At 54.6% G+C, this 23,438-nt stretch overlaps 9 protein-coding genes across 10 annotated transcripts; 5 read left to right on the top strand and 4 right to left on the bottom strand.

Annotated features, from left to right (window-relative positions):
• Positions 1–3,656: 3,656 nt before the first annotated feature.
• LMH87_002649 (uncharacterized protein) lies at positions 3,657–6,263 on the bottom strand (the record flags this gene model as incomplete). Its single annotated transcript, XM_056194141.1, has 2 exons — positions 3,657–5,758; positions 5,837–6,263. The coding sequence occupies 2 exons, from the start codon at positions 6,261–6,263 to the stop codon at positions 3,657–3,659; spliced, it is 2,529 nt and encodes an 842-aa protein (XP_056051109.1).
• A 3,443-nt stretch (positions 6,264–9,706) lies between these two features.
• LMH87_002648 (uncharacterized protein) lies at positions 9,707–10,396 on the bottom strand (the record flags this gene model as incomplete). Its single annotated transcript, XM_056194140.1, has 2 exons — positions 9,707–10,170; positions 10,354–10,396. The coding sequence occupies 2 exons, from the start codon at positions 10,394–10,396 to the stop codon at positions 9,707–9,709; spliced, it is 507 nt and encodes a 168-aa protein (XP_056051108.1).
• Positions 10,397–11,448: 1,052 nt separating this feature from the next.
• Positions 11,449–12,868, top strand: LMH87_002647 (uncharacterized protein; the record flags this gene model as incomplete). The annotated part of the gene is made up of 3 exons (XM_056194139.1): positions 11,449–11,479; positions 11,544–12,446; positions 12,516–12,868. The coding sequence occupies 3 exons, from the start codon at positions 11,449–11,451 to the stop codon at positions 12,866–12,868; spliced, it is 1,287 nt and encodes a 428-aa protein (XP_056051107.1).
• A 417-nt stretch (positions 12,869–13,285) lies between these two features.
• LMH87_002646 (uncharacterized protein) lies at positions 13,286–14,238 on the top strand (the record flags this gene model as incomplete). Of its 2 annotated transcripts, none has more annotated exons than XM_056194137.1 (3): positions 13,286–13,334; positions 13,784–14,164; positions 14,216–14,238. In XM_056194137.1, 3 exons carry the CDS (start codon positions 13,286–13,288, stop codon positions 14,236–14,238), a joined length of 453 nt encoding a protein of 150 aa, XP_056051105.1. The 2 variants fall into 2 exon arrangements, with proteins under 2 accessions (XP_056051105.1, XP_056051106.1); XM_056194138.1 differs by having other exon boundaries at positions 14,210–14,238.
• A 410-nt stretch (positions 14,239–14,648) lies between these two features.
• LMH87_002645 (uncharacterized protein) lies at positions 14,649–16,382 on the top strand (the record flags this gene model as incomplete). The annotated part of the gene is made up of 1 exon (XM_056194136.1): positions 14,649–16,382. One exon carries the CDS (start codon positions 14,649–14,651, stop codon positions 16,380–16,382), a length of 1,734 nt encoding a protein of 577 aa, XP_056051104.1.
• A 637-nt stretch (positions 16,383–17,019) lies between these two features.
• On the top strand, positions 17,020–17,745 carry LMH87_002644 (uncharacterized protein; the record flags this gene model as incomplete). The annotated part of the gene is made up of 1 exon (XM_056194135.1): positions 17,020–17,745. One exon carries the CDS (start codon positions 17,020–17,022, stop codon positions 17,743–17,745), a length of 726 nt encoding a protein of 241 aa, XP_056051103.1.
• An 820-nt stretch (positions 17,746–18,565) lies between these two features.
• On the top strand, positions 18,566–19,469 carry LMH87_002643 (uncharacterized protein; the record flags this gene model as incomplete). Its single annotated transcript, XM_056194134.1, has 2 exons — positions 18,566–18,722; positions 18,799–19,469. 2 exons carry the CDS (start codon positions 18,566–18,568, stop codon positions 19,467–19,469), a joined length of 828 nt encoding a protein of 275 aa, XP_056051102.1.
• Positions 19,470–19,733: 264 nt separating this feature from the next.
• On the bottom strand, positions 19,734–20,394 carry LMH87_002642 (uncharacterized protein; the record flags this gene model as incomplete). The annotated part of the gene is made up of 2 exons (XM_056194131.1): positions 19,734–20,038; positions 20,088–20,394. 2 exons carry the CDS (start codon positions 20,392–20,394, stop codon positions 19,734–19,736), a joined length of 612 nt encoding a protein of 203 aa, XP_056051101.1.
• Positions 20,395–21,552: 1,158 nt separating this feature from the next.
• Positions 21,553–22,563, bottom strand: LMH87_002641 (uncharacterized protein; the record flags this gene model as incomplete). Its single annotated transcript, XM_056194130.1, has 4 exons — positions 21,553–21,679; positions 21,879–22,122; positions 22,176–22,355; positions 22,425–22,563. 4 exons carry the CDS (start codon positions 22,561–22,563, stop codon positions 21,553–21,555), a joined length of 690 nt encoding a protein of 229 aa, XP_056051100.1.
• Between the last annotated feature and the right edge of the window lie 875 nt (positions 22,564–23,438).

The raw sequence follows: 23,438 nt of genomic DNA, 5'->3' as shown, positions 1-23,438 counted from the left end.
GGCCAGGTACCTGCAAAACTGCTCTATCCCTGAGCCAGATCCGGTGCGCCCGCGGTCGAGGTAGATTGACAAACGAGAAATGACTGTCTCTGTGTGTAGCAGAACTAGCTACCATCATCCTCGAGAGGTAGTGAGCATCAAGGATAACTTCCCGCGTCATTGGAGAGTCAGACGCCCCGGCTGTAGTGCAGCTATACATCGCAAATTATGTCAGAAAATGTGCGTTCCGGCTGCTTCGTCATCTCCACGAGATGCAAGGTCTGTCAAACGACCCTTTGTATGCTTTGCTGTGTATTTGGCACTCCCAAGCCTACAGCTGGTGTTTGGTTTCATTCTGGTCGCAGTCCCGGCACATGGAAGCGAGTTTGTTCAGCAGCTACCGCTTCTGCGGGCGGTCACGAAAGTGACATTACCAACCTGCTTGCTACAGATTTCGCGACAAACGACTTTCTCAGCCTGCTACGAAGCAGCCACCATTTGTCTCCTTGCCTAAGATAACGTGGCCAAGGTGGAGCTGCATGTGAGGTCGCATTGCAGATTTCATCAACCACATCGGGAAGGTAGCGAACCGTCGCGCGCTGGACCAATTGTATAACTCGGTTCTCCTCTCAAACCAAGGACGTAGCTTTCGGGGCGAACTATGCGGGAAGAGTGGGATTTACTTTCTGCTCTGGATCGGGGTGTGATTTGACAATGATCACAACTACCGCTGCATAGATGTCGTGTTCGTCATGAAAGCAACACTTCGCTGAACGATACAAACAGAACAAAACATGCAGTTGTCACTTCCTTGGCTCTATTCAATCCTTTGCTACGCACTTTTATAGCTGTTTATGCATGGGCAGCAACACATGATGGAGACGCCACTCTCAGCTTCATGCAATATTTGGCGAACGGCCACCAGAAGAAGCTATGGAACAGGCGAAACTATTTCCCTATCAGAGCAGGGCAGCCAATCGTTCATGTACAAGGCTGCACATACAACGCCCAATAAGAGCTACTGCATGCGTACATTTCATTTGAAAGCTCCCAGTCGCTGCATCGGGCTTTCCTCCTCCGGCACTGCCTTGCAGAAGCCGAACCTCGTTCAGAAAGAACGCGAATTTGCAAGCTCTACAACTCACCTAGCTTCTTTTCCTCTTTCAATCGGCCTACCTGTCGATCGGCCCCCAGTTCGGAGAATGGAACTAGAAGCTACATCGCTGTCCCATCGTCGGGAGGGTCGTACCCCCAGGTCACCCGGCCCCTTGACACTAGCGGTATGAGCTCTCACAACCTGCGAAAGTGCCTGGATATCGTTTCGCGGCTTGCCTTTCTCTTCCTTTTGCCACTTGTCCTAATTTGGGGGTAGTCGAGTGTTTCCCGCTCCATCGTTCGGCTCCTGCCCTTTCCCCAAGCTACTCGAAAAGCCGCACCAAGTTTTCCTGCGGATGGCGCTGCTGCTGCACTGCGGATCACTGCACCCCAGGTTTTTTGTTTTGTTTTTGGTCATACACCCGAAATCCTTTCTGATTGCCTCGTCTGCTACTGCATGCATCAAGACAATGCAATAGTTGGGGGGGAAGCGTGGCCACGTCGTGCTATTACCGCGATGCTGCATACTACGCCGACACACATACATACAATGGTGCTTGACCAAGCTTCCTGTTCAGGATCTCAACGTAACCCCAACGTTTAATCCTTGCTCGCACACCTACAAGGAGAGGAAAAGTTTCCTTATCCTTCTTCCAATTGCGGCTCAACCAATCACAGGGAGTCAGAGCTATCTTGGTTTTTGACGATCGTTGCTTTTTTGCCCTCGTCCTTTTTCGCCACGGTCTAGAAGCTTCACCACCAAGTGGGCATGCATTGTCTACTTTTATTCAACCTTTTATGTAAACTCGGGCAATCCCAAAGATCTCGGCATGGTCCTTCTTTTTGCCCCAGAACTTTCGCCACACCCCACCTCCCGCTCCCTCTCTGTCTGTCTCTCTTTCTTTCTCTCCACGATGTGGCATGACGAGTCATCGAGGAAAGGTTTCCGCGGCGCCGTCAACCTTGCATTCCGCCTCCTCCTCCCCTTTTGTACCCTCTTCGACCGTTTATATGCGGATGGCAGCGGGCTGCTGGGCCGACACACCCCCTGCTGTTTTTGAACGGGAAAGTGTCCCGCGCCATGCATAAACCTGCATGGCTTGGCATACATGCCACACCACCACCGCCGCCACCACCAACACAGCCTTCTTTCTCTCTCTTTGTTCTTTTGCTTTTGTGTTTTTGAGACGCGGCTTGTTTGTCGTGGTAGTAATCTCCCAACGCCCCATGTGAAATTAATGACTCATGTTATAGTCATGGTTACAATGCCCGCCCCTCCCCCCAGCTTCCTTTACCCCGGATTCTCGGCGGGAGCGAGGCGTGGTAGTTTGAAAAAAAGAAGGCTGCTGCGTGTCTCGCCGCCACGTGCGTAGGCTGCCAAGGCTTGGAAGAGTGGCGGGCATTATGATGCGTCTTTCGAGAAGATACTTGGCCTTTTACTCTTGTCGTCTATGACTAAAAAGCGTAAATTGGGTTTCATAACAGGGGCTTGTGGGCTCATGTCGAGATAGGCTTTTGGGTTTCGTGTATGGCTCTCTCTGGTCGATATCACGTTACGATGTGACGGCGTAAAATTGGACTTTCTGGATTGAAAATGTGATGAATCGTTTTTCTTCATCACCCTGTTTTTAACATCGTTTTGACTCCATTATATTGGCGTGGAGTTTCGCGGTATTAATCGCCGAAGATGGGGGGCTTTTCTAGTGATCCCCATTGCTGCGGTGTATCGGGGGCTGTAGGGTAGCGTAGCGCAATCACTGGCTTCGAGAGGTGAGACGAAATTCAAGCAAATGTTGCGATTCAGGATTGTCAACATGATGGATTAATGACGCTGTTAAAGTAAAACGAAGGCATGATAGGCTTTACTACGGTAAAGTTGTGTTATTGTCGCTCTTGGCATCAGACATGCCCGGCATGGCCAACATCGTGGGTTGGAGATGGAGACCGGCCAGCATGAGAGTTCGATCAAAAGTCAAAACGACTCATTTGTCTTCAAAAGCCGGGAGGAATCGCAGGCATTATATCATCCATCATGCTCTCACATTTAGAAGCTTCCTGCTGGGATGCGACATCCGGTACACACTGCTACGATTCAATCATGGACCACATGGGCGACTCTGTATCCAGACTCACGCTGTCCAGCTCTACAACCAATCTGCGCTTGGCCGCATAAACACGAGCACGAGCACATACAAGAACCGCAAAAGAAGAGTTCGAAAATAAAAAGGGGAATGCAGAGGGACACAACATTGTCAGCATATGCAGCCACGGAGACAAAGGGCACAAGCAAAAACCCACGACAGAATAAACTTGACATTTTACTTTTGCATCTCCTGGAAAGAATTTATATACACGAGCGACACTTGATCAAGAAAAACAAGACCATTGTTTGAAATATGTTCTCCTTTCTCTATAAACACGGCAAGCAAAACTGCTTTCCACCCATCAAATTACACACAAAGGTCTGTGGATCTATATTCCTGATATTCAAAAGGACTCCCCAGCCTTGCAGTATTAGAAAATTAAATTCCATCATCTCTCTATACCTCCTCTATGCTCACAGCAAACAACATGGTCTCGCTTTACATGGCAGCAACGAGAGCGGCAGCAACGGCGGCGAGGCCAGGAATGTAGAGACCGGCGGCACCAGCGGCGACCGGGGGCTGGCTAGGCGCGGGAGCGCCAGTGCCAGAGGGCTTGACGGAAGCCAGGGTCGAGGGCGGCGGGACGGGAGCCGCGGTCGAGGAGGGCTGGACGGGCTTGGGGGCAGGCGTGGTAGGAGGCTGGGCGGGAACCGCGGGGGCGGTGCTCTGGGGAGGGGCCTGCTCCTTTGTCTGAACGGGCTGGGGGTTCACAACGACGGGAACGACACCAGCGGGAGCAGAAGGAGTCTGCGCGGGCGGTTGGGCGGGCTGCTTGGGATGGCAGTCAACGCAGCCGGGGATGGGCGTAGGCGTGGCGGCGGGGGTGATCGGAACAACAGTGGCAGGGTGCGACGTGACAATCTCCTCGCCCTCGGTGCAGCCAGACTGGCCCTTGGTGCAGTAGTAAGTCTTGGGGATGACAAAGGTGAGGGTGACCTCGGGGCAGGGGGGCTTGGTGTAGGCGCTGGTGCTGCTGGTGCTCGTGCTGGTAGGCTTGGTCTTGCTGTCCTCGGGGCACCAGGTGGTGTACGAGGTGATGACCTCGGTGGTGACCTTGCCGACGGGGCAGTTGGTGACGGTGGGCGCGCACGAGGTGATCGTGTGGGTGCGGGTAGACTTGATAATGGACGTGTATGTCGTGGCGTTCTTGCTGACGGTGCCGGTGGTCAGAGTACCGGTTGTGATGGGAGCACCGGTAGAACCGCCAGTGCCGGAAGTGACACCCTGGGTGCTGGTGACGCTGAGTGTGGGGAAGCCAGTCGAAGAAGTGGAAGAAGCACCGGTAGAGACGGAAGCGCTGGAGGATGAGGACGACGTAGGCACGGTGGAGATGGTGGTCTGCGTAGACACGCTCGAGCCGGAAGACGACGTAGGCACGCTGGAGGTGGTGGAGGTGGTGGACGAAGTAGAAACGGTCGAGTTGCTGGACGAGGTCACGACACTGGAGGTGGACGATGAGGCAGTAACCGTAGAGTTGCTGGACGAAGTCACGATGCTCGAGGTAATGGACGAAGTCGAAACGCTGGAGCTGGTGGGCGTGGTCGAGACACTGGAGGTAGTGGACGAGGTAGGAATGGCCGAAGTGGACGACGTAGCAGCGCTCGTGGTCGAAGTGGTCGTCGAAGTGGTCGTCGAAGTGGTCGTCGAGGTAGTGGACGAGGTGGTAGACGAGGTGGTAGACGAGGTGGTGGACGAGGTGGTAGACGAGGTGGTGGACGAGGTGGTAGACGAGGTGGTGGACGAGGTAGGCGCAGGCTTGTCACACTCACCCTCGGTCACGCCAACAGCACCAGGACCGGAGCCAATAGCAACCAGGTTGGAGCCACAGTCGTCGGCGGCAGCGAAGTGAAGAGCACGGTTGTCCCAGTCGTAGACAACGTAGGCGGCGCGCAGGAAAGTGTCGCCGAGAACGGGCATCTTGTCATCGGGAATGGCGCCGAGAACACAGGTGTTGTAGTCGGGCTGCTGCCAGATAAAGTCGTTGTACGCGACGTTGATAGTAGCATCGCCAAACTTGAAGTCAAGAGAGCCCTTGGCGTTGGCGACGGCGCAGTCGACAACGTACTGACCGCTGGATTCCATCTTGGCCGAGGGGAAAGCCTTCAGAAGCTCGTTGAAGGAGGCGGTGGGCAGAGCGCTGATGGTGTAGCCGGAGTCGAAGAGGAAAGCCTGGGGTTGGGTGAGCACATCCAGCTTGGAGCCATCCTCCTTGTTAATGGAGATGCCGTCGCAGTTGGCCCAGTAGCGAGTCTTGCCGTCGGGGGAGGAAGCGGCGGGGATAATGTCCTTCTTGACGAGGGGGCCCTTGAACTTCTTGGTGTCAATGCCACCAAAAACGGCAGCACCGCGCGAGCTGGTAACGTGGCGCAGATCCAGAGAGAAAGCGCGGCTCTTGATGAACTTTTGAGTGAACAGGTTGTCGAGGACGTAAGGATAGGGGCTGTCCCAGCCGCGCAGGTTGGGGCCGACACCCATGATACCGGTAGTGGCGAACTCGGAGTCCTGGGCAACACCGAAGGTCTGCTGGTTGATCTTGGAGGCTGTAGGTTTGCGTTAATCTCTGTCCAGTCCATGGGCCTTCTCTTTTTGAGAAATAACGCTTCGCAATTGATACTTACTGCCGACAGTGACGTAGTCGTAGCCGTACTCGATATCGGCATGGCCGCGGCCGTACTTGAGAGTGGTGTTCTGGTTGAGGCTGGTGAATGAAGCCGACTTGCCGAAAGCGCCAAAGGTCTTGCAGAACGCCTCGTCGGAGGATTTGGCGCAGTTGGGGTTCACCCAGAGCTCGGAGGAGCCGGTATCAAAGTTGACGGCCACAGTCTGAGGAGGAGAACCAATCTCGAGGTCAATGGTGTAGAAGAAGCCCGTCTTGCGGTTGTCGAGGCCAGCCTCGGACTGGCGGCGCATGTGCCTGTCGAGGGCATCCTTGTTGCCGGTAAGGGGGAATCGCACAACGCCAGGTCCCTCATAAAACTTGTTGTCGAGGTCGAGAGCGTGGGCGGCCAGCGGCAGGGCCGCGACCGAAAGAAGAGTAGAACGCATGTTGATTACTGGCTGAATCAACTAATGCCGGCGTAAAGAGTGACCGGCAAAGAAGTAAAAGAAAATCGACAGACTATCCGAAGGAAAAAGTAATAAAAAATGAAAGACTGTTGGTAGTTGGATGTAAAGAAAGACAAGGAGAGGGTTAACAAGAGAAAGAGAAAAAGAGCTCTAAATCGGTAACCGCGCAGAAACTGGGCAAAGAGTGTATATACCAGTAACGGTCCCGCAAAGACAGACAGCGGCCACGCGGGAACTGCATGCTGGCTGGCTGCTTGGGCAGCAGGATAATGTGCGAATCTTGCCTTTCGCAAGCCAAGTGGGCCAGAAGAGGCCCAAGTTTAGCGGCTCTTACTCTCTATCGTCGTGAGTTGGCCGCAGGGGGCCGGGGTTAGTAGCGCACTGTGGAAATTAAGAGCAGCATTAAGGGTCTCCACGGCTACTTTTGGCTGGAGGCGAAGTCGAGGCTGGCACTGTCAAAGCTGTGCAGGCACAGCGGCCAGGTTTTTGCAGTGGACTCGTGGGCTGATGGAATGGCTGCCTCGGCGGCCGGTGGACTAGACCAGCGGGCGTGGCAATAAAGTTTACAACATGTTGTTCTGTCCAGTGAGGCATGGCGACGAAGGGTATGGAAGATGGCGCTGGCCACTGCCCTTGAGCCCGATATACAGGGTCATGAACATGGAAAGCATTGGTACGGATAATCTTGCAGCCATCCTCATATGCAGATGTGTCTCACTCTGACGGGCGCTATCCAAAGCCAGCGCTGGGCACTGGCACTGTGGCAGACCCTGACGGGCAGGACGGATTGTCAGAAGCCAGACCGAAGAGACAAAAGAAAGCTGCGGGCCTAAAGTTGTAGATTGTGGGGTGGCGCGTAACAGGAGTGCAGCAAGGTGGATAGCCTGTGGAGGCTAGCCAGGAACCAAGTCATGCTGTGAGAAGGACTGCTTTTTCTCCCTTTTTTGACCGTTAACCTGTGTGTCTTCCGAGATTTGCGACTGGTTGTCACTCTCGTGGCTGCCAGCTGCCCCAGGGCTCTCCACTGCCAAGCTACGAGGCGTCGTAAAGGCTATTCAGCCTGCGCATCCCTCCATCAGAACATTGTGACATTGCTTCGGCACGGCTCTTTGCAGCAGCGCCTGACGACTGCCAAATGAGGGCAGGGGGCGACGAGCGAATAGGATAGGAGGGCCCGTGCCGAGATGTGCTGGACGGCGGTGCTAATAATAAAGCTGCCATGCCTGTGCTATTCTCATCTGCAATGCAGCGCTGCCGTCTTTGCTGAGCCACAGTAGGGCGACGGTTTGCAACGCACAAGACGGGTGCCCAGAGCGAACTGGGCTTCTGTATGGGACGCAGCCCCCCGTATTCATTAGCCTTCGATAGCCTGTAACAACAGTCGGTCAGCCGTCGAGAGCTAGTTGGGAGATTGCCGTGAGCATGCGCGCAGCCACCACGACGTCACCCACGGCCGGTTCCAACAGCTTCCTGAGCCTCGCGAATGCCCCCCTCTCGACGCAGGGGATGGAGGAACGTGCGTGCCCGGGGCCGTTCTCCACGGTGCCGCCAACAAAAGAGCAGTGATCGCCTTGGCCTTGGCTGGCAAGAAGTGGTCCGCCGACGTCGCCGATTGGTGCAGTCGGTTGCTTGCCAATTTTTTTAAAGTAGACCCGGCTGACCAGTCGCCCACAACTTTGTTTCCTCGGCCCTGCGCTAGCCTCGTTTGCGGTGGACTTTTCTTCTTCTTCCCCTGGATCGTCAGGAGGGCCTGCCAACTGCTTTTCGACTGTTGCCGGTGGGCCATTTCGTTTTATTCTTGCGCTCTGGGGCAAGTCACTCTATCTTTGGATTCGGACAATTAACGAAGCTGCAAATAAGACCAGCAAGGCGAGGCGATGCCAATCGTTGCAGTTTCGTGTCGCTCCGCACTTGGCGCATCGACAACACGACTCGGCATGAATGCATTGGGCGGGCGACGCGGGGAGAGGGAGCTGGTGGCTGAACTCTAAAAACAGCCTTTTGTATGCCGTATTGAGGGCGCAATCCATCCAGTGCCGGGTATCGAGTCATTTTCCATTCTCCTTCAACTGTTGCATTCGCAGTGCCCATGGCAGAAAAGGGCGTTTGCAGACGGAGGGAGGTTTAATAATAAGAGGCTCTGTTAAGGTGTCAAAATCGTGTCTGGAAATTGTGGTCCGTGCTTTCCCGCCGTGCAATTGTACCTGCATTAAATTGTGAATCCTGCAATTACTGTCCTCTAAATCCAAATAGTTTTGGCAGCACTTGTTAAATAATTACGACAAGCTCATCAAGTACAACCAGCAGGCGGCGCAAGCGGCTATGCCTATTTTCTCATCATCATCCGTCTTCAAACATGGATCATCAACCCTGTCTTGTTAGAATGCTTGACCACTCCTGCCATCCCTGCTCGTCAGGCTGACTTGCTCGGCATGCTGCAAATCATTTGCCCTTTTAAGTCGTCTCAGGTCCATCGGAATATTGCACCGACATGGGTGCTCCCCTTGATTCTGAAATACGGTCTGGCTTGCTTATTCCCTCCCGATAGAGTCTTCCACTCGGTCTCGTCACCAAGCCAGCTCGTGTCTAAACGAGCAATTTGATGCGGCGCAGATCCACGGTTTCAGATGCAGCCCTGTAAAGCATTGTCTCGCAGACTTCGGATTTCGCTGTGTATTCTTCAACTCTCCACGGTGTCTTGAAAACAGTGGTGAGTTGCTCCCGAGTTAGAATTCCGTGGCCATGGCGCATTTTGCAGAAAGCTCCCCGGTGGCCTTGCTCTCAGCTTCCAACTAATGACAACACAGACGGGTGCAATGCTTTTCTGAACCCTGGGCTTTTTTTTCGTAGATTGTAAATTGCAGGAGCACACATGCTGCCGCCTTGCAGATTTTGCACAGCCTCACCCAATTTTAACGTGAGATCCTTCCAGTAAGACGACGGGCGCTAGGGAGCAGACGGCCAAGGGTAGGTGGAATTAGACGGTATTTGGCGCTGCCGAATGCTCTTGTTGCGATGACGGTGGTGAAATTGCATCTTGAGCCTGTCTGCATTGATAGACGTAGCCAGAGCCTGGGGTTTATGCACCTTAATTTATGTTTATTCTTGGAATGCATGGACTGAATTGGTGATGTATCGCACCACTTTGTATTCAAAAAGCCACCCGGTCTGCTTCGCAGACAAAAGACGTATGGCAAGCCAATTCATGGCAAAAACACTATATTGGTATAATAAGAAGCGGAATAACAGGACCTCTCCTAGCACATGCGGTCATGGTATAACGGCGCAACAGTAATCCGCTCACAGCAATGAACATAGCCATAAGCCAGTCTCTTTGCCTTGCATCCTCCCCTTCCGCGCAGCGCAGACCACCTTGCCGTTCAAATTTTGGCCCTCTTCTCTCCCGAAGGACTACCAACTAGTCAGGCCTTGTTGATCTCGGCGAGGATGTCCTTCTCGATCGACTCGGGGGTGGTGGTGCTGGCCCAGCGGTTGACGACCTTGCCGTCGCGGCCGACGAGGAACTTTTCAAAGTTCCACTTGATGCGCTTGAGGCCGAGCAGGCCGGCCTTTTCGGACTTGAGCCATTCGTAGAGCGGCGCAGCCTTGTCGCCGTTGACGTCAATCTTTTGCATGATGGGGAAGCTGACGCCGTAGTTGATCTGGCAGAAGCTCTGGATCTCGTCGTCGGTGCCGGGCTCCTGGGCGCCAAACTGGTTGCAGGGGAAGCCGAGGACGACAAAGTCGTCGGGCGACTTCTCGGTGACGGACTTGTAGACCTTTTCGAGGCCGGCGTACTGGCCGGTGAAGCCGCACTTGGAGGCCGTGTTGACGACGAGGACGACCTTGCCGCGGTAGTCGGAGAGGGGAACCTCCTGGCCGCGCTCTGTGGAGGGTGTGTTAGTAAAAAATGTGAAAAAGCAACAGGTGAAGCAATTCGATGTTATGCGCAGCTTCGCTAGCGTATTGTTGACGCGTTCGGCACCTGCGCAGTGAGATGCGAGGCCGGCGAGGTGCGGCAGGGCAGGACCCCTCGCGGGGTAGCTTGCGCAGGGAGAGGGGAGCTTACTGTCAAGCGGCTTGAAGTCGTAAAACGAGGTAGCGGAAGACATGTTGATCGCGGAGCTGTACTGTCTCGTGAATAGGTATGATGAATGGTTCTGATGCGAAGGGACTGCAGGTTGGACAGAGGAAAGTGGTGAGCGGTGGTGGCGGTCTTTAAGAAAAGACGGCGCGGCGGTCGCGGGCATCGCCACCCCACTCCGCCATGACGAAGCTACCCGGAGGCGCCCTACCCGAAGAGCTCCAGCGGTGCGCATGTCTGGATGATGATCGGTGCGAATGGACCAATTTTATCTCTTTGCCGATTTGTATGAATTTGGTTTCTTCTGGGACAAGATGCGCGGCTTTTCTCTGCTGCTTGTGCCGTATTCTGCACGCTGACTGCGAGCTCTCTGCTGGCCAAAAAAAAAAAAGAAAAAAGAAAAAAAGGTTGACGCTATTTGGAATAGAGCTTCGAACAGAGCCTCGGCCTCGGTGGATCACGGCAGCTTGTTCGCAGATAGCTTGGAGCTGGTGATGACGCGTAGCGAATGAGGATGCCGGGAGGAAGCCTGCGAGACTTTTTTCTGGGCCGTGAGCTGTTTCGCCATGCCACAATCGGCCCTGTGTTGTCCCGGTCCGCGTTAGAGTGAGCTGTCAACCGGAATACTTTAATAACATTATATCGCAATTTGAGAACTCCTAATGTCTTGCGCGTAAACTGGGGCAAGTTTACAATGGCAGTGCTCTTCTCCAGTAACTTACTCAAAGCTGTGACATGATTTGCTATCGTGAGCTCCATCACGCGCATCTCAAGTGTTCAAGCTCATATCACACGAGAATTGATTCCACCACAGAATGATGCCTTTAATTTTAGTTGTAAAAGGATGCAGTCCCGAATTTTGCCAGGGTCTCACTTCTCTACGTGCTCGAGATGCATTCACCAGACCAGCATTATCTTTGGCGGGGCTCTGAACCCCGCCTGCGTCATGCATTGGCAGATGATCGATCTCAGACACCCATTTCATCATAGCAACGTCTTTCCCAGAAGCTTCTTCTACATGAGCGCATGAGGCTCAAATAACTCACAGTCCTTCATTAAGCTACCAAGAGACAAGAAAAGATGGACGGAAAGCGCAACATTGTCATCATAGGCCAGTACCCACGCAAACCCCCACCAGGCTCTACCAAGCTCTCTCGCTGACCTTGATCATCCAGGCGGAGGTATCATTGGCAACACCACCGCCTACTTCCTCACCCGCCACCCGAAATTCAACCCTGCACTGCACAGCATCACCATCCTCGAGGCGGGCTCCGCCATCGCCACCGGCGCCTCCGGCAAGGCAGGCGGCCTGCTCGCGCTGTGGGCCTACCCGTCGAGCCTCGTTCCGCTGTCATACAAGCTCCATGCCGAGCTCGCCGCCGAGCACGACGGGCCCGAGAAATGGGGCTACCGCAAGGTCAAGTGCGGGAGCATCGAAGCTTCTGTCCCCGAGAGCAAGATTGCCGAGATGCAGAAGCGCATCGCCGCGGCGACCCAAAACGGCCCAGACGGCAAGACGTGGGAGAAGCTGCCGAAGCAGGACACTGCCGCGCAGGGCCTGCTCAAGGACGCTCCGCTGCCGGACGAGCTGGACTGGGTGGATCGGGATGTGGTTGTCGACTGGTCAGAGATGGGCCGTGGCGGAGCGGTCGACACGGCGCAGGTGCACCCGTACCACTTTACCATGTCCATGGCCGGCCTCGCTGAGGCGGCTGGCGTCAGGACGCGGACAAAAACACAAGTGACGGGGATTAACGTCGCGGGTGACAAGGTGGAGGGCGTCGAGTACATGGATCGCGCGACGGGGCAGACGGTGACGCTGGATGGCGTGACGGACCTCATCGTGGCGGCTGGACCGTGGACGGGAAAGCTGCTTCCACGATCAAAGGTCGACGGCCTGCGCGCGCACAGCGTCGTGTATGAGGCCGACGTCAGCGCCTTTGCCATCTTCACCGACGTTGAGCTGCCGCGGACCTTTGTGCCGGCGCACCGGGCCGCCAGGGGCGAGAAGAGGATGCACAAGGGACGGGTCGACCCTGAGATTTACGCGCGCCCATTTAATGAGGCATATGCCTGCGGTAAGATACACTACACTTGTCAAACGACCAAAAGTAAATCTTGTAAACTAATTGGATTGCGGCTTCTAGGTGAGCCCGATACGCTTGTTCCGCTCCCCGACGTCGTCGACGACGTGCGCTACGACGAGGGCCTCTGCGACGACCTCGCGGCCTACGTCGGCACCTTTAGCCCTGCCCTGGGCACCGCGCCGATCAAGGCCAAGCAGGCTTGCTATCTGCCGCGACACATGCGCTTCGGGCAGGAGAGCGGACCGCTGATTGGAAAGACGGTGGTGCCGGGGCTGTATGTGGCTTCGGGGCACACGTGCTGGGGAATTCAGAATGCGCCGGCCACCGGCAAGCTCATGTCTGAAATTGTGTTTGACGGAGAGGCGACGAGCTCGAACATTGAGAATCTTGACCCAAGAAAGTTCAAGGTATAAAAGTGGTTGTGGGTGTCTAGCCAGTCTGAGGCTGCGTACATGCGTCCATACATTTCCCAAAAGGTCGTTGGGCCACAAGATGGGCCGAGAAGGATATTGCAATATGAAGTAACGAAAAAAATGAAAAAATAACGACAGTAATCACTCTCCAGTCTTCGAAGGGTGATTAGAAAAAAATCCATGCCTAGATCTTCTAATCCTGGCTAAGAGACGAGAGGCCCCGTGTGTAAACGCAGCGGGGCACAGCGCGGCGCAACCTAGTCAAAGTATCTTGGTGGCGGCGAGAAGTTTCTCGAGGAAAGGAGCAGGCACAAACGGCATTTGAACGAGTTGACAGAAATTCTCTGTTGTCATTTTACAGATTTTATTTGGTTGCCGTGCAAATGTTGGAGTGATAGAGGCTGACATTCTCTCATGATGCTGAAACCAGTCCCTTCAGAGACACGTACAACAGTGCCGTCATTTAGTACGAAAATTGCATATAAGATATCAAGGCATTACAAATCGTCTTGTCAAGGCGTAGCATCAATGCCCTTTTATCATGGAGTTACAAGGACTTGGAGGCTGGACATTGTGAAAAGGCTGGTCTGACAGGGCACTGCGGGTGGTGATGTCTGCAGACTCAGTCACTCAGTAGTTGACTTTTTGCAACTATGCTCCAAGGGTGTCGTCTTTGCCGCGATTGAGATGAATTTAACTATTTTTTCGTTTTCCTGTTTAGCTTCAGAAGGGGCCGATGTGCGATCTTGTTCTCCGCGACTGATGACACTTCAGGCCTGAAGAAGAGGCAGGCTCGTTTCCGACAGATTATACCTGGCTTCGAATTCGTGAACGCAAGTTTCCTCGGGATGAGTCCAATAAACGAAGTGGATCTTTTGAAGACTTTCATTCTCTTGTTATTCCGACGTGTTACAGGCCCGCCACGGGGTCTTTTCTCCGCTGGGTCTTGCATGTATCGCGAGCGCCCTCGCACAAATCCTGCGACTCTGCCATCGCTTGAAGCAGAAAAACTCCGTCAGAAGCGGTCGCCATGTTTTGTGTTTCGAGACGACAAGGCAACACAAAATCAGGCCCCGATCTCGCGCCGGCCCGATCCGCTGATTGGTTGCACCAAAACACAAGCAATTCTTGTCCTCAGGGCAATCCGTTTCATCCCCGTCAAGTTCCCCCATCGTCGGCGCCGGGAGCCCCCTCCCCCGTCGGAACATCCACGGAGCTTGAGGTGGTGGCGGGCGGCGGGCGGCGGCATCGACAGCCCCTTTGGGAAAGGCTCCAGCTGCCGGCAGTGGATCGTTGGTAAGTTGGATGCCACAACGTCCATGGGTAACTAATAACGCGCAGCTTCAGCCCAGCGGAAGAAGGCTACCTGAATCACCAGCCACGGATAGGAACAGATGTGAAGTATTCTGATGGGCCGCATCTTGATTTAATTTAAACCCTGCATCAGCCTGTTTGCCGCTGTTCCCTTGCCTCTAGTTACGTGTCCGTGCGAAAGACACTTATTGATAGCTGAGGACCTACGGATTATAACTTACGTAGGTACTCTACGTGAGGACCTTGGCTCAACTGTGGGGAGCTGCCCGCCGCCACTGAAAGAAACAGCGACCACAGCTGCGGCGACAAGACCCAGCCAACCAGCCAGCTAGCGTCGAGCTCCGGTTCCAGCTCACCGTTTGCAATCCTGCTTATCTCGGTCTTTTTTTTACTCTTGCCACTCATTGCCTTTTTCCTACAACTTGAATACTCGCCCTTGAAACGCAAGGCAGCACTTGTGTTTGCCATGGCGAGAAACGGCAGTAAAAAGCCGTCGTCGTCGTCGTCGTCGTTTCGTGCAGATGCAGAGTCGCCCCCGGTCCATGTCGACAGCACCGAGCAAACGCCACTGCTGCGCTCAGCCTCGCCCGACACCACGCTGCACCAACAACACCAGGCCAACGGCAACGCTGACCACCACAATGACCAAGATGATGACGAACAAGAAGAGCACACCGTCATCGCCGAGGAGATATCGACGCTGCGGCTGCTCCTCATCATGGGCTCCGCCTGGGTCGGCGTCTTCCTCGGCGCCGTCGACTCGACCATCATCGCCACCCTCTCCGGGCCCATCTCGAGCGACTTCCACTCGCTGAGCCTCATGTCCTGGCTGGCCTCGGCCTACTTCATCGCCAACGCCGCCTGCCAGCCCATCTCCGGCCGCCTGACGGACATTTTCGGCCGCGGCCCGGGGCTCGTCTTCAGCAACGTCTTCTTCGCCGCCGGCAACCTCGTCTGCGGCCTCGCGCGCGACCAGACCACCATGATCGTCGGGCGCATCGTCGCCGGCGTCGGCGGCGGCGGGCTCATGAGCATCTCGACCTTTCTCGCCTCGGACCTCGTGCCCCTGCGCAAGCGCGGCATCATCCAGGGCCTGGGCAACCTGGCCTACGGGTCCGGCGCCATGCTCGGCGGCATCTTTGGCGGCCTCATCAACGACCACACCGCCATGGGCTGGCGCCTGGCCTTTCTTGTCCAGGTCCCTCCCGTTGTCGTCTCGGGCTTCATCGTCTACCTCATGGTTGACGTGCCGCCCAAGCAGAGCGACAAGTCGCGGCTGTCGCGCATCGACTTTGGCGGCGTGCTCCTCACCGTCTCCTTCCTCGTGCTCATGCTGCTCGGGCTCAACGCGGGCGGCAACCTGGTGCCGTGGACGCATCCCTTGCCGCTCGTCACCATCCCGCTCTCGATTGCCATCTTTGGCGTCTTTCTCTGGTGGGAGAGCACGGCGCGACAGCCCGTCATCCCCGTGCGCCTGCTCGCCGACCGCACCGTGCTGGCCGCGTGCGGCACCAACTTCCTCGTCACCATGCTCGTCATGACGGGGCTCTTTTACGGGCCGCTCTTCCTGCAGATCCTCGGCAGCAGCGCCACCACGGCCGGCCTGCAGCTGCTGCCGTCGTCGGTCGGTGCCTCGGTCGGCTCCGTCACCTCCGGGCTCGTCATGAAGCGCACCGGCCGCTACTGGGCCATGGGCATCGCCTGCACGCTGACCGTCACCGCCGGCGTCGTCCTCTTCGCGCTGCTCGACCAGACGACGCCCGTCTGGCTCGCCAGCGTCAGCTTCTTCCTCTCGGGCTGCGGCTACGGCGCCATGCTGACCGTCACCCTGCTCGCCGCCATTGCCGCCGTCGACCACGCCCACCAGGCCGTCGTCACCAGCGGCACATACATGGCCCGCAGCATCGGCTCGACCCTCGGCGTCACCATTGGCTCCGCCGTCTACCAAAACGTCCTGCAGGCCAAGCTGTGGGAGCGCTTCGGCGACTGGCCCGGCGCGGCGGACGAGATTCGACGCATTAGAGAGAGCCTGGACGAGCTGCGGCACCTGCCACCGGGCTGGCACGACGGCGTCATCCAGTCCTTTGTCGATGCCTTTCACAGCGTGGCGCTGACGATGCTCGGCCTGGCCCTGGCGGCGACGTTGACGATTTCGCTGATGCGCGAGCACAAGCTGCACAATAACCTGTCGAGGAGCTGAGTCTGGAGGAATTGGATGCCGTTTCGGCAGACCGTACTTTTACTTTTTTTCACTGGGTGGATTAGCCTTGTTTCTTCCCCTTTTGCTCCCCTCTACCCTTTCCCCTCGAAACGGGACTTGTTTGGTACATGAAAAGTATTGTCCCCTTGCCTCTGAGCGATGCCATCGTTTAGACTGTACATTCTTCAATGCATGCCACCAGGCGTATTACCACGATCAAGCAAACCACGCATACCAAAAAAAATGTCTGTCCTTATGACTAGATGCCATGAATAGATCGGCGACCACGACCACTTTTTCGTCCCAGTGTTTGGAGAAGTCTGCCTGGCGCAGCGTCCATGTCCAGTGGCTTTTTTCCTTATTTAGAACCGGTCGCTACCCGGTCCGGCATAGCGCTCACCAGCTTCGTCATTGGTGTCCATCATTTTCAGCCTTGTTTTCTTAAACTGGAGCTCTTTTTGCTTCATTTAATTACGGCTCTTTGCCTTTTTCTTCCTCTTCTCGAAACCAATACCTTTTTGCATGCTAGACTGATACAATTATCCAATCCGTCGTTTTCTTCTTCTTCTTCTTCTCATCTTGCGTTGGCTTCGCCTCGACTTCCACACACACACAAACACACATACGCACAATCACAATGAAGCTCTCCATAGCCACAATGGCGCTACTAGCGCAGACGGCCCTCTGCGACTCCGTCCTGCAAGCACGGGAAGCCAAGGTCACAGCCGCCGCCACCCTTCTCGACCGACGCGCGCAAGATGACGACTGCAACGCGGGCAAGACGGCGTGCGGCGACGGCAACGGGTGCTGCCCGCGTGGGTCCAAGTGCACGACGGCGAAGGGCGGCGTGGGCATGTGCGCAGGCGCGTGCGACGGCGCGACGCTCTTTTGCGAGTTTGCCAAGGGCGTGAAGCTGTGCTGCCAGCCGGGCGCCGGGTGCGACTACTCGCAGAGCGTGTGCACGCAGCACAGCACCGACTCGGGCGGCGTGTGGACGGCGACGTCGACGAGCTCGACGAGTACCGAGAGCGGGACGAAGCTGCCAACGACGCCTGTATTTAGCAGTACGTCAGACGGAGGGGACTCGTCGTCGTCGTCGACAACGGATACTGATGCTGGGACGGCGACGACAACGACGGAGTCGAGCGCGGGCTCGTCGGCGGAGGCGACGAGCCAGACGAGCCAGACGAGCCAGACGAGCCAGTCGAGTACCGAGCCGGCGGGCTCGTCAGCCGCGACCGATTCGGGGACGGCGGGCGGAGCGACGCCGACAAAGAACCCAAAGGATAGCGGCAGTGCGGTTGTTGTTAGCTGGAGCGCGGGTGTGCTGGCGGCGGTCTTTGGCATCATGGTAGCGCTGTAATGCTGTCTGGCGGCTGACAGGTGTAAATGATTGGACGTTGAGTACATTGACGATTGTTTCAGACATGTTTGTGGGAATTGGGAAAACTGTCAAAAGCTATCATCCTGGTATATAGAATGTCGGGGCTTTGTACCCTCTGTACCTCTCAAAGGAATAACTAAGAAAGAATTAGGGAAGAAAGCACAGGCAAAAGATAGAACAGGGCCTGGCACTGCTGTATGTGCTGCTGCAAATTCACACAGCAGTCCGGTTGCCACTTCTGGCCCATAATGCTCATGTAAGATGTGTGGAATGTCAAACATTCGCGACTGTTATTCAGAATCTATCTTTTTATGGCTGAACGTGCTCCGGGTCGAACTTTGTTCGCCTTGCTAGTGGATGCAGTGGTGCACTGCGAGCAGTTGCGATGGCCACAACAATTTTGGCATAACTTGCTCTACAGCTGCTTCTTCATATATTGGTCGCAAGTCGTGTCCCTCAAAAAGCTTCTCTGGTATGCTCTTGGTCAGAGAGAGTCGAGAGAGTCAACTTGGTCACAACAATGTATCTGACTTTGCTCGCGTTAGGGGGTGTGACTTGTTGCTTTCTCAAAGACGAATCAGCGGGCAGGGCGCAGTGGCATGGGGCCCGAATATTCAAAGGGCCGTCGCGGAATGGCTGATCTGCGTGTCATCAGCGTGGGAGGGGGCCGGATCCAAGATTCTTCCGCTCCTGCGTCTGTACGCCCGCAACATCACTCCCGTCTCCATAATCGCGAATTCTTCACTAAACCATTGCTTTGCGCACTCAAGAGCTCGGAAACAAAAACCCCGGCAGCTTTATGGCGTCTCAATCACGAAAGACGTACGCTCAGCGTGGAGATTCACATCACCGTCCCGTTGTGAAGAATCTCCTCGATATCGCAGAGTCGAAGAAGTCGAACCTGGTCATCTCGGCTGATCTCGAGGACACAGCAGCTCTGCTGAAATGTGCAGATGGTAAGGATAAAGAAGCTTTGGTGACGCCAATGAGAAGAATAAGGCACTGGCTGTTGGCTAACCGATACTTCTACAGATCTCGGACCGTACATCGCCGTCTTCAAGACAGATATCGACGTAGTGCGGGATTTTGGCGATGATACAATCCAAGGATTGAAGGCGCTGGCTCTTAAACACAATTTCATAATCTTTGAAGACCGAAAGCTCGTCGATATTGGCAACACTGTCCAGAAGCAGTACCACAACGGAGCATTGCGAATCTCCGAATGGGCTGACATTGTGAACCTCAGTATACTGGGTGGAGACGGCATTGTCAAAGCCCTGACAGAGACCGTGACGAACCCCGATTTTTCTTTCCAAGACCAGCGCGCCTTCCTTATCTTAGCGGAGATGACATCCAAGGGAAGCTTAGCAACCGGTTCCTATACACAGCAGTGCATCGAAGTAGCTCGAAAATACCCCCAGTCCACAATCGGATTCGTGGCAACCCAGGCTATCGCCACGGACCCAAATGAGAGTACTACAAGCAGCGAGGACTTCTTGGTGTTCACTACCGGGATCAACATGAAGAGCAGCGGAGACAAACTCGGCCAGCAGTACCAGACCCCAGCGGATGCAGTCCGTCGAGGAGCGGACTTCATTATTGTCGGGCGGGGCATCTACGCTTCTCCGAACCCAATAGAATCGGCAAAAGAATACCAGGAACAGGGCTGGAGAGCCTATCTTCAGCGAGTCAATCCGCCCTAGCCTTATTCTAGATGGCCACGGCTTAAAATTGAGTCTTGTATGAAATCTGCCTCATTGGATGGGCACCGTGACAGTTATCGCTAGAGTTTTGAAGCGTCAAGTTTTCCAATCATCCCAAAGCTAATGTGCGTTGTGGTACCATGTCTTCACCGACAACGTAGAGTGTTTTTCCCGTTGAGCGTATCTTTCCTCTCCCATATGTTAGGCTCAACATTGATGGACTGAGTAAGCGACGCAGCAGCACTGCCGCAGAAAATCTGTCATCTACACGCGCCGCTCAGCAATATCGGAAAATACCTCGACCATCAGTCTGCTGACAGTTTCAACAGGCTGCTCCGCATCTACCACCACCAGGTTGCCTCTCTGATGCATCAGATCAACTACTTGGGATGTAGTGGTATGAAATGTAGCAAGACGACCGCGGATAGACTCTGCATTGTCGTCAAAGCGTCCTCGAGAGCAAAGGCGATCGACCATGACTGCTTCAGAGCACTGCAGCAGAATCACCGTCCTTAGTGGAGTAATAACGCTCTCGAAGTAATGCAGCTGCTCCAAATGTCTTGGAAATCCTGAAAACAATTAGCGAGAGAACGTTGAACAGCTTACTCGCAGACTTGCCATCCAGAACAAACAAATTGATGCCAGTCTCTGAAGCTTTCTTCATGTGGGATTGAATAATGGCCATGCTGACTTCCTTGGGCGCAAAGGTGCCTGCCAGCATGTTCTTTCTGATGGTTCCCCGGTATGGACTGTCCTGATCAGCCGCTTCCGCCCGGAGGACATCTCCAACACTAATGTGTGAGACTCTGAACCCCTGGCAGAGCATCTCACACTGCGTACCTTTTCCGGACCCTGGTCCACCGACCACCCCGATTACCACAGGCTTGACCTGAGCCAGCGATGAGCAGCCTTCCGATGTTTGCATCTTGGTGTGTGGTCCGAGGGTGGAATGCTGGCGAGACCATGCGTAGTAACACAGAAGAAGGTGGGTTGTAGGAAGCACTGGTACTCTTCCGTCGCCGGACGCTTCATCTGGCAAAGTATGAAGGGAGAACAACGCTACCCGTACAAAGGACTTGCACGACGACGGTGACCAAAACAGCCAGGGCCCAGAGCGAAAGTGGATTTTATTCACTGACTGCGCCGTAAGCACCTCTCCACTAATGCTTGGAACCAAAGTCCGCTGCCACTCGACGCTCGTCTCATACTGCTGGCCAGAGTGCGCCTAGGAGCATTTGTATTGTCGACTGCAGACGGCGCTTCAGCTCCAACGAAATGGGGCTTCACGTATATATTTATGCTAATTTCTGGCTTTACACGAAAAACAAACGTGCTTCTGTGTTTGGCCACGTTTGACAAGTGAGGCCCTGGGGTCGATGTCAACCCACGGTCAGCGCTGCCAGTATGACATCCACAAAGGTTCAAAATTCGCCGTTGGATCGCATGACTAATGTACTTGACGAACGGCATAAAAGACGATGTTGATGGAGTCCTTTTTGTGCAGTCCTTTGGCATCCAGCCAGTTCTGCCGGTTGCCGCCGCCCGTGGAACATTCTTCGCCCGTCTCCTCGCCGGCTTCGTCTTAGGGAATCTCTTCCCTGGCTACACTGCCACTACGTCCTCGAGCAGGTGTGCCAACTTGATCACTCTCAACTGGTCGCTCTGAAGCCGCGACGAGTGAGCCGAGTAGCCAGTATTCGAACGATACACTGGTAGTCAGGATACAAGGCAGAAGGGCAGCAATGCGGCTACCGCCTTGCGGGCTGCTCTACCTCGCGGCCCGGCAATGGGTTGAAGTGGATTTGCGCAGATCGTTTCACCGGAGCCTTCATAAACACAATATGCTTTGGCCTAGATTTTACCGAACCGTGGGTAGAGCGTTTGCTCTGCCAAAAAGCCATGATGCTTCACACTATCCCATTTTGCACGGCTGACAATTTCCTCCTATATTCTCCGAGGCGTGTAGAAGCACGGGCTCCGTTCCAGGTTTCTTCCGCTGTTGAGGTCGCCGGAGAAAACACGGGGAGGCCGACTTGCTCCAGAGCAAAACTCGATGCTACGGAACCGAAAACGGCCGCTTCTCTCACATCTCCTGTTCGCATCCACCCCACAGTAAACCCCCCGAGGAAGGAATTCCCTGCGCCAGTGGTATCTGCGACGCGGGGTGATGAGGGCTCGTAGAAAGGCGGTGACCAATTGACTCCGGTGCTCTGCGATAGAGTCAGGCAGCCATACTCGCCGCAGCGAATAACCACGAGACCTTGGCTCTCTGGTCCAATACCAGCATCGAGGAATAGTTTCGCGCCTCGCTCGACAGTCTCTCGTGAGAAAGGTAATGATCGGCCAGGTTCACCATCTTGCACCAAAGCCCCAAGCTCATCATGATTGGGTGAAAAAATATCTACGAACCTGCACGCTTGGATATGTTCGTCCAGTAGCTCCTTTTTGCAGGAGGCAGGCGCAGGCTCCCATGCGAGCAGTGGGCGTTCGTTTTTTCCGGAATCTCTTCTCAACGAAAGAAGAGACGTCACCATTTCCTGAAGCAGCGCAGGGCCTGCCAGGAGATGAAATGACTGCGAGCCGAGGAGCTCACTTTTCTCCAAGTCGGCCGGCCGAGGCTGCAGCTGTGCCGTTAGATATCTAAATATTCTCTCTGCACAAATCAGCCTCTTGAGACTCGTTCAGATAGACGGGCATTTCACCAACGGCAAGATTCCTCGTCCTTGTACTGCACAAAACCTCTTGTACAAGGGCTATCTGGCAGTTTTTTGACTAGCAGCATCATATCCCACTGCATGATACGTTTCATCAGGGCGTTCGGGAAATCATTGCCAGCAATGATAATAGCTCCAGCTGTGGAATCCATGAGTCTAGCGCCGAGTGTAGCTGCGACGCGGTTGTTAAAGCTTCCGCGGCCGTAAAGTATCACGCCAGTGGAAAATATCGCATGCTAACCATAGAGACCCGACCCGCCCGGCACATCGGAGAGAGCGGCTCGTGAGGAGAAATGCAATTCATCCAGCACAGTCATGCCAAGAGACACAAACAAGGGATCCTTGTGTTCGATAGCCTGGGTCGACAAAAGTTGTCCCATGATTATGTTCGACTCGTTAAAGGACAGAGAGCTGATGCCTAGGGGCCAGTTCCGGTTGAGGTTTGAACAGCCTTGCACATCACATCGCTGCACTCATGTGCGGTGAGGCGTCGAGAAACGGCAGCATCTCGATGACTAAGCTATAGGTAGTACAAAGGCAGTACAAAAGTCCATGTTGCGGGCGGGCAATTTATATGCCATTTAAAAATTGCCGCCCGCCCACACTGCAGTCATGGTGGTTTTCGCACATTCCCAGTGTTTGGCGGTGGCGGCGTAACAAGCCTAGGTGATACTTTACTGGTCGAGACTTCCACTCACTTCAACAGAGAGCGCATCCTGGAACGGTAGGCAGTCGCAGTGGTAGCCCTAGTATTACATATAACCCCTTCAAAATGTTTTCGTTCAAGCGACATTGAGCAAGAGACAAGAAATACCCAGTGCAGGGCTATAATCAATCATGCTAAGGGAGTACAAAGATTAGCTCGAAACGTTACTCACAGCCCCGCGCAAATTAAACACTGAGGTCTCACAATATAAGCATCAAAGACTAGGTCTCATATTGCATATCTTTTACTGGCCAAACGCATTAGTAGCTGAAGAATATTGTCTTAATGCAATCGCTATACTGGCTGCCCTGAAAGACACAAATGATCCAATCAAGCAGGCTGAAAGGCCCCAATTCCAAATTCCTCGGCCTTTTGGGACGCTGCCTACCGCCGAGACCCGAGACTAGCACGTCGCACTTGGCTGTCGTCGCATTCCTTGGCGCACTCGAAAGTATCGGCTTGTACGGCCTTTCAGCTTGCTTAACTGGATCATTTCTATCCTCCAGGCCAGACATCATGGCGTGGCGCGGAATGCAAACTATGCTCCGG

This window comes from Akanthomyces muscarius, chromosome 3 (assembly GCF_028009165.1).
Source record: "Akanthomyces muscarius strain Ve6 chromosome 3, whole genome shotgun sequence".
NCBI lineage: Eukaryota > Fungi > Ascomycota > Sordariomycetes > Hypocreales > Cordycipitaceae > Akanthomyces > Akanthomyces muscarius.
The sequence above is the reverse complement of the archived record's forward strand: the minus strand, read 5'-3'. Positions and strand labels throughout refer to the sequence as shown.